Source organism: Lipotes vexillifer, unplaced genomic scaffold (genome assembly GCF_000442215.2).
Source record: "Lipotes vexillifer unplaced genomic scaffold, Lipotes_vexillifer_v1.1 scaffold138, whole genome shotgun sequence".
Lineage (NCBI taxonomy): Eukaryota > Metazoa > Chordata > Mammalia > Artiodactyla > Lipotidae > Lipotes > Lipotes vexillifer.
The window spans coordinates 1,402,337-1,412,374 of record NW_006797971.1 but is presented as its reverse complement, the minus strand read 5'-3'; the positions used below and the strand labels follow the sequence as shown (position 1 = coordinate 1,412,374).

Genomic DNA, 10,038 nt, shown 5'->3' with positions numbered 1-10,038 from the left:
ATCAGTTCCTGCAGCTTGGGTCTTTCAAGCATGTGCATTGAAATACAGGAAGTAAGGAAGGAAGGAAGGAAGGGGAAGGGAGGCAAAGAAAAAAATGTAAAAAAAAGTTGGGAACTAGTTTGACAGCAGGCAGTATTGCCTCATATTTGCTGGTCCTTCTCTAGCTGTTCCAGTCTCCTGACCAACCCATGCAGAGAAATGAAGAAACAGTGTGGTTCCTCCTGTCTTTCTCTTTCAGTCCTTCCTTCTAATGTTCAAGTTAGATAAGCACATAACTATCATTGCATCTTGATATCTTCCACTGGGAAGCGTCAGAACTACTGGCCTTGAGAGTAGAGGGAAGACCACAAGAGAAAGAGAGGCAGCGGGGAAATTGAAGCGGGCGTCTCTCTCCACCTGAAAACCACTGCTGAGCTTACACCACAGTATTCCGGTGTCTGTAGGGCGGAGGAGGCAGCACAGTGCCTGGCTTCAGCGAGAACTCAGAGAGGTATTCAGGATTCTCTGCCACAATAGGCCGGATCCTTCCATTTTGTTTATAAAAATATTTTGTGCTGTACTCCTGCAGATAGTCTGGGTGCTGAAGGGTGCTCCGAGGTGGCAGGCTGTGGTTCCAGTAGTCAGGGTTGTCGAATGCTTTCTTGGCCTTCTCTGGCACAGACAGTACGTTGTTCTTCAGGTATTCAGCGTTCCCCAAGGTGTTGGCAAAGGTGTTGAGGTACAGTGGCTCATTCACATACTCATCCTCTGCCTTGGGTGGACCATGGGAAGCACTGTGATATTCGGGATTATCCAAAGCTTGAAGGTCTCCATTTTTCCTCCGAGAGACAAAAGGGTTCTCTTCCACAGGGTTCAGGTATTCTGATGTAATACAAAAGTATCAGTTAACATCTACTTTCTGGAAAACGTTAATCAGACCATGGTTATACAGAATGGTTAGCTTCTTTTTCCAGGACAATAAAGCCACATATTTCAGGAATTTTCACAAAATATTTTTTGTTGATTACTACTATCATATGAAAGAGGAGTAAGTGGGCAAAAAACGTTAGTGACAAAACAAGGCACCAACAAGGCCAGGGTCAGAGTCCCTGTCCCCTAGATTGTTCTCCTTTCCTTCTGCTTGCATTTGTCTCGCCTACTTATGGGACCAGTTGTTTAAATGCTTCTATTTTCTAAAAGTTGGTAATTTATGTTGGAAGATAAGACAAACTATCAAGGTTAAATAGCTTTTAAATATGGAGAAATGAGAATTTTTAAAGAATATTGGAAGATCAAAATGTCTACAGATTAACTCCATGTCAAGATAAATGGATGAAGTGAAATAAAAGTAGTTTTTAGTCTACATAATTTGCTTAGAATATCTGCATAGGTAACAAGGATTTGATTACAGATGTTCCCTCAGAAAGATTTACACACAGGAAAGAAAACATCTAAGGAAAAGACTCAACTAATCAAATAATATAGACATCTAACATGCCTCTATATTGACTTGCTTGACAAAACATATGCTTAACAATAAATATAATTGTACCATTTATTTCCAATAGCTAGTCATAATCATAAAATAGCAAACTATTAGTTTGAATCATATGAAATTGCTATTTTGTAGGTTGAAACTAGTCATGTAGCAGCTATTTTGCATGATTCAGTCTAATAAATAGGTATTGGGCTAGAATAGATACTGGGCTAGAATTTTTTAAAATACTGCTAATTAATGCTGTTCTCATGTTTAATTCTATTCCTATGTTTATAGTATAGAATATATATAGACATATATACACATATATAGTAGACCCTCTTTTTAAATATATGCACAAAAATGACACTTTAGCTATTCCTACTTTGGTGTTGGGGTAGGGAGAGGGCATAACTGTTTGTTGAGATGTTACCATTCTGAAACAAACTTTCTATCCCCTATACTAAACCTGACATGTAGAGAGAAAAATCTCATCAACCCAGGACTATTTTTTCCTGGATATATGCCTACTGGATATAATTATTTAGTGTCACGTGCAAGTTAAAAGACAGTAATGAATATCCCACCATCATATACACAGATTACAGTTCAATAATTTACAAGGCACTATTATTTCATCCCTTTTTACAATCCTGTGAAAAAGGAAGTGCAAGGTGTATTCTTCCAGCATTATAGACAGAAAATTGAGATTAAATGATGTATGAAGGATATAATTTGTGTTGAACTAGAATTCAAATTCCCTAACTCCTGTTGAATAATCTGTTTTCACTATTGCCCCTACAGGAGTAGGCTGAACTTTACACTTCAACATAAGTTTTAATTTGAATGGTTCTCAAAGCTACTGTCATTTTAAGAAAAATATGTGAAAAATACCTATAAGGGAGTCAGAATTGGATTTTTCTTATCAGAGTCCTGAAACTTCTTAATTGAAAGTATAGGAATGTCTATACTAAAATTTTCTACTCTCTGAGAACTGGGCTAGAGTTCTACATAAATGTGGGTCTCTTAGTACTCAGAAATAAAATCTGGGGATGGTCTACAGTGAGTCTACACAGACTGACTTGCCTTTCTCTTAGAAGGCTCAAATTACCTTTTCTCAAAGCAATCTGCTTATCTATTGTCCTGATGCAAATTTGTATAGCCATGTAGTTCTGCAGATAGGAATAATTTTATGGTTGAGTTGAGAATCTTCCCAGAGAGAATTTCACTTTTGGGGCATCTGTCAAATCTTCTCAAAACCTACATTTGTGTCACTATTGGGCTACTGTCAACATCCAATTCTTCGTTACAGTAATACTTTCATACATATAGAGGTGGATATATTTTAATAGGTTGTTGACAATATGTATTTAGGCATCCTTTAATTGCATACTATAAAAGCGAATATAACTGCATATTAAGTGAGACAATGGGCCTTTATACAGAGTCTTAAAATACAGTTTACCGTGACACTTAGAAGACTCTAAGAAACAGTCACCGGTTTTTAATAACTATCATCCATCTTCTTTTTCTGATGCTGTTAACATAAAAGGAAAGAGGCTTTCTCAAATTGAAATGTTATCTGATTTGGGTGTTTAACATTTCTACTACTAACTTTGTAAAGTTACTTCTGTTCTTTGTAAAGGCACAAGCTATGAATATTTTCAAGATGTGATGGTATACATATAAGTATATGCAGGGTCAGAACTTTAATTTTTGAAATGTATCATACAAGAAGTCATAATTTCTTAGAATAAACTAGGTCATTTAAATGACACCATTTTAATGCATCAATCAAGTCTTTTATTGGTGCCATTGAAAGCTTTGGACATTTTTACCAACAACGTCAGTCTTTATGATCTCCACAATAAGTCCAATGGAGCAAGGATTCTGAAATCTTGTGATATGCTACCTCATTCAAATATTCCAATAAAGATATGTTTAGATCAGCACTTCTCAAGCTTGATTATACATAAAAATCACCTGGGGATCTTGTTAAAATGCAGATTCCTATTCAAGTGGGGCCTGAGATTCTGGTTTCTAAAAAAAGCCCCTAGATGATGTGGACGCTTTTGATTCAGAAAGCCTACTAGGAATAGCAGCAGCCTAAGCCCTTTGTGGATCACACATTTTACATAGGCGGATAGTTTGGCAGTTTCTCTTCCATACATTGCTTATTTTGATAGAGACAAATGTCGAGTGGCAATCATTTCTGAACATTCTGCTTGTACCTTGTTTGGGTTTGTCTCGCATAGGGGTCATGTAACCTTCCTCATCCAGCTCTCCTCGTGGGCTCCGTTCTGGGGCAAACACTGTGGGGTCAGCGCTGTACCTCTGCGTGCTGCTGTCCTCTTGGACGTGGGGTGCCACGGACTTGCGTAAGGTGCCATTACAGCAGGAGTCATCAAAAATCTCGGCAGTAGCCCCCTGAGCAACTGGGGCTTCTGGGATCGTGCTGGTGGTTGCCCTATAGGGCATGGGCACTCCTTGCTCTGCAGCAAAACCCCCATCTCGGTACACAAACTGGTTCTGTCAATAGTAGAAACACATTTGGACCAAAGGTATTGTTAGGAATAGCTGTAAAAAAATATGGATGTTAATAACCAAAAGAATATGGAAGTTTGTATTTCAGAGCAAAGTCAGAGTTTCTTAATTGAGTTTTTCCCCCTAATAGTCATTGAGTTTGAATTAGACTAGAAGCACCTAAAATTTCAATTTTTCTTATAAAATAAATCAATTGTGGGAAAACATTTTGGAAATATATATTTTAATTTTACTAACCACCTAACACATGATCTAATAAAAAGTATTTCATGTTCCTATCCCACAACTGCCTATTTTTAATGTAAAAATTCAAAGTGAATCTTCAAGACAAATGGCAATGTCATTAACTATAGGCAGTTGCCATTAAGAACAGAAGTACAGTGATGCAGTTTGAATGGTGATGTTTCCTTATTGCCTTCTAGTCTGTGGTTACTATGACTCTGAGTCTCTAGTATCTAACTAGAGAATCACCACTGAGATTCTGACTTTTTAGCCCAAGACCTATAATCGTGGAAGTAAAGATAACCTCTTTACCCAGAAGCATGATGTATGAGCCCAGGTAAATTCTTCAGATAAAAATCAAAAGCTACTGTTGATGCATGATATGTCAACTCTGGATTATCTACTGAGATAAAACATATCTACACAGGCAGGTACACAATCTACAGTAAATTCTTAACTCACTGTTGGCAAAGGCAAAATGAGGAAATTATGGTGAGGCAAGAGAGGAAACATGATAAGCAAAGACCAAAAATCCTAAAAGATGAAGGTTGATTGTGAAATACTTACTCCTGACATGGGGGTGTAGGCAGGAGGAGGGCTGTGTCCAATTTCACTCTAATAGGAAAGAAAAATGGAATGATGGATGTAATAAGAGGTAACATGAATGAAAAAAAAAAGAACAGAAAAAAAAAAAAAGAAAAGCCACATGAGTTGTATGAACCAAAGGGGAAAACATGCACAACAGTGATGTTTGCTAAACAGTAAAATTTTATGCACTCTGACAACAAGCAAGTTTACTTATATTTTCTGAGGATATTGAATATTTTAATTCAATCCCTGTAAAGAAGAATTATATAGAAAAAGTAAAATTTTAAATGGATTAAAAATTAAGTTGACAATAAATGTTCTTCTGATTAACCATGGAAGAAAGGGAAAAGCAGTAAACTAACTTGAGTTGTAAATGAGGAACCCTTTCCTTTGTTACGTGTTAAATGACTGGAATGGCCACATATCACAGCATTAACTTTCCTCTCATAAGAAGAAACTTATCTAAAAGGAGATAGAGGTGGACTTCAACTTGCCTGGAATAATTTTTGCTATCAAGTTACATTTATTTTTCACCATTTCAGCAAAGAGTCAACTTCTTAGCCTCTTTTATAAAAAGGTACATAATATTTTCTCATCAGTCTTTTCTTTTTTTTAAGCGAAGCAAAAGCAGAAAATCTTGGAAAATCGTTTTCTTTACTGCAAACATGCTTTGCATACATTAATTTTATGTATTTAGAATCAGTTGAAATTAGATTGCAATTAATTAAAAAAAAGACAGTCTTATGGCTTAAAACTCTAGCTTATGGGTTAAATAAAAGTCAATATAAAAATATGATAAAATATTAAGGACAACGTTCCTTATGGTAAGTACAGGGGATGTATGAACACAACCTCTGTTTCCTAGCTAAAAATTATATATATATATATATAACATATCAATCATTTATTAAACACATTTCTTGAGAAACCATGGTCTATGTATGCACCAGGCACTTTTCTTAGCACTGGAAATAATGAATAATGCAAATTAAAACAGTTGATTTTATGAACTTTGCATTCTCTACTTTCTGGATTTAACTGAACAGAGATGACTAAAATAAACCTGAAAGACAACACCTTGAAACATCTATGAAACAGAGTTAAATCTTATTCCAGATCAACGTTTTTATAATTTAGAGATTCATAGACTAATCTAAGAACATGGTCCCATGGAGATTAACCGTTTAATACAAATTAATAACAACTAGATAATATAGTTTTCCTTAATTAACTAAGCCTGCTGGACGAATCAAGGGACAAGCTCTGAATCCCTACACTGAATTTACATTTAAACTCTGCCCATAACTGAGTCACTTACATGATGGCATAGAAAATATTTATCTCTTTTCTTCTCTAATAACATAACTAACAACACATTGAAGACTACGACATGGAAAGTTAGATATATTTAATATGCACTGCATAGGAGGTGCTTTTGGACAATAGACAGATTGTTGTATGGTATGTTAGAAGCTCCAAGCTCCAGTCCCAATTACAAGTGATGTGGTCAATCGTGAAATATCTCAGACCCTCATTTTCATCCTTGGCCTCTCTTATTCTTAATGAAGATAAAGTATGATATTATATATAGATGAACTTTTTAAGCTCTGCACTATTATACAAATGTAGAGAATATGTGAAATTTAAATGTTCACACCTGCTAAGTCAAATGTTTAAAGTCAAGAAATCAAATTGCCAAGGCTTCTCATCAAAGAAGCATTTTAAAATGCCTACTTGTCTTCCATAGCACCTTAAATATAGGTACATTTTGCTACCTTTTAGAGTGTCATAAAATAAAATTCATTTGTTCATAAAATTTGAGAAATAAATTTTCCATATAGTTCAGTGATATGTAAAGTAGAGGGCTGGTACAAAAATATAACACCTGCTTGCTGGAACTTTATCATATTACAACCTTGGCCTTACCCTATCATTAAACCTGGATTATTTGGCAAGCATTTAGCAAATATTTATTAAATTGCTACAGTGAAAGCACAGGAATTACGGTAGATGCTGGAGATACCATGATACACTAGGAGAGGCGTGTCCAGTGACCTTTTGTAATTTACATTGTACTATCAAACATTACCTGAGATTATTAGAAGAAAAGGTAAGAGTAAGGTGAGGCTGGAGTGAATTTATTTCAATTTCATGATTAGATATTAAAAGGCAAGGTATTCCAAAATATTCATAATCACCAGTGTTCCTTTGACCTCTTCTTTTGCAAGAGTTGCTATACTGGGTAATGTTCGATTAGAATCACGGCTGAGGAAACAGCACTGCCTGCTGCACATTTAACAGTTTATAAAACTTGAGAGATAAATGATCAAAAGAATAACTCACAAGTCATTCTTCATCAGGAAATACTTTATTATCTATATTCATTATCTGGGCTAGACCGCCTTCAATTGTAAAGGTGTTGTATTAAAAATAACTAGATCTCTTGCAGTTAGTCTGTTCCAAGACACAAAGTGCAGCCATGCTTTATTAGAATGGATCCGCCGTCCTTGCTTTGACAAGTCTTTCAGTCAGCAACCTGCCAACTCTGTATCTAGACACACTGCCAGAAACCATCACAGTAATAGGAGTGTCTTCATGCTTTTTCTAGTTTTCAGCATTAAAACGGAAAAAAAGCTAAACAAAATTCCCTTAGCATTCATTGTTTTTAGGGTTACTGGCTGCTTTTTATGTTTCTGTTTCCATTTTTTCCATTTGCTTTTTTTCTGTTTTCCATGATAAAAAGCACCTCATTCATATCTCCTTGGAAGGGCAATGCAGCTACAAGGGAACATCTGTGAGGCCAATTAGCTGGGCTGGAAATGTGATATAATTGTTGTTTAAATATATTTAAATTACATGTTAATCACTATGTCATAATTTATAGGCTTTGAAAATAACTTTTTGTACTTGAGAGCCAAGCCAGATTTTACTTGTTTTTGCTGTTTTTAGTTTGGAACAAGCTCTTCTCATTCCCCACACAACCATCCCCCAGTTCCCCACACTTGAAAAGCTGAACTTTTAATATTGGAAAGAATGACAGCTGCAAGTAAATTGGTTGAGTAAAAATTAAGATCCCCACAATCAGAATGAGCTGCAGTGACCTTAACGTTCTAAGCAGAACAAAGCAGTGCTCTCAGTTAAAAGGCTTTTTTTTGTGTGTGTGCTGTCTGTCAAAGCCCAGCTTTGACGATCTTCAGGAAGCAGCACTGGGTACATCTGTTCAATTAACTGGTGAGGGGATTTACTGTCAGCAGGACAAAGATAGAAGGAGGTGGGCTATGAACTGGCAGGTGATCTGGAGCTTGCTCCTGGTGGGGAAATATGTAAGGGTGATGAAGAGAGTCAAGTTTAATTTGTGGCCACAATCACTGGGACACTGTATGATTAACTTGGACCCAAATGCCAGGGGTTATAGAGAAGGCAAATGTCAACAAATATATCAAATACAGTATTAAGTGCACTTTTAGATACATCATGTCCTAAAATTTACTTTTCAGTTGAATGATAAAGATTTGAACCTTTATCTTACTACATGTACTGCATTTCTCACATTTATTGTTTTAATTAAAATGTATTTATTTTATATTATTCCCAGGAAATTTTAAATTGTTAACTAGATGAACTGTGTCCTGTGATATTTTTTAAAATATTATACAAATGTATCTTCTTAGGAAACAAACAAAAATACATGCTTAATGCCTAACTTCTACCTAAATTAAACATGTGCTTAATGAGAGAGTTGTTTTTAATCTTCAGATAATTGTTACTCGTAATATTAACTATAGGATTAAAGTTTCTAGGGCCAAGAATCACTCTAAATCCTTTTAACTAAAACGTCTCTATAAGACGGTGCTAATCCACCAGCACTGATGTATTACCTAGACACTTCCACATAGTAATTATTAAGGGTTCTCAATTTTTTATCCTTCTTGGAATATATCCTTAGCACTCTGATGGGCATTTTCACATTTCACAGGTCAGGTAGCAGATAGATAAAAAATTTTTTTCGTTTTTTTTCGTTATGTACAATTCCTGATGTATGGTTATACCTCTATATCTTTTTTACAACTAAGTTCAATATACCAGCGTTTGAGACATCTGGATTTTGAATCTTCATTTTCCATAAGGCAACCAGAAGAAAACAAGCAAAATGTGTTCATATTCCCCAAACCAGTAAGAACTGGGGAAGCCTATTGCATCTAGGCAGCTGGCTCACACACACACATGCTTATGTGTGAACACATATGTTACACAAAACGCCTTTTGTCTCTTTAGATATGTGTTTATTTATTAATGTACTCATTTATTTATTTAGTTTGATTACGTGAGATGCTACTTTAAAAAAAACTTTGTTTTTACTCTACACACACACAAAAAAGTTAATAATGATAATATAATAAATAAAAATATATTATAATGGTATAAAATTATAATAAATAAATTAATTAATAATAATGACCCTATGCTCCACCTGAAGGAGTATTAACTTGTGCTTTCATTCTTTGTTCACTTTTCACTAACCCTAGAACTTCATTACAAAGTCTACTCTTTCACAGATGAATATATTACTTCTTTTAGGAAAATTGAGAAATAGTAAGGGAAACCAACATGTATTGTATACCTACCATATACCACAGACTAGAATATTTTAGGTTTTATTTATTCATATGACCTTTCAAGGTAAATATGATTATTAAAAATTATGACTCCCATTTTGAAGATAAGAAAACTGAGCCTCAAGGAAGTTAAAAGTCCTTCCCACTCACACACACTGCCACTGGCTGCTCTCTGAATCCTACATCTTTTTTTTATGCCACATGTAGATTTTGACTTTAGCATTTCTATTTTCTGTTTGCCCTCCCTCTGCCCCTGCATAATGCCTCAACTCTTCTCTCAAATAAGATTTCATGGTTTCTCTTTCTTATGAAAAACGAATCTGAAGGAGAAATTTGAAAAATTAACTAGGCTTAGTTATAAAATACTGAAAATGCCTTACAATGTTGCCCCTCCCATCTTACTTGCATTTTAATTTACTACAAGGACTTAAAGAGAAAAGGAACTAAAAGTAGAATGTTAAGTGCTAATAGAAGATATATATATATATATATATGTATATATATATATACATTCACACACATTATGGTTTTACATCAACAAGAAAGGACTGTTAGGGAAGAATACACACACACACACACACACACACACACACACACACACACACACACACA

General features: G+C 35.1%; 1 protein-coding gene across 4 annotated transcripts in view; it reads right to left on the bottom strand.

The window, feature by feature from the left end:
• Positions 1–366: 366 nt before the first annotated feature.
• The window catches only part of ERBB4 (erb-b2 receptor tyrosine kinase 4), a 1,128,925-nt gene continuing 1,119,253 nt past the window's right edge, over positions 367–10,038 (bottom strand). For 2 of the 4 annotated variants that reach the window (XM_007470009.1, XM_007470010.1), the window contains exons 26-28: positions 4,790–4,837; positions 3,688–3,985; positions 367–861 (exon numbers count right to left, since the gene is read on the bottom strand). In XM_007470009.1, the coding sequence (XP_007470071.1) occupies positions 416–861; positions 3,688–3,985; positions 4,790–4,837 (792 nt within the window). In that variant the 3' untranslated portion in view covers positions 367–415. The remainder of the gene's footprint in view (positions 862–3,687; positions 3,986–4,789; positions 4,838–10,038) is intronic. The other 2 variants (XM_007470012.1, XM_007470011.1) reach the window with 1 other exon arrangement.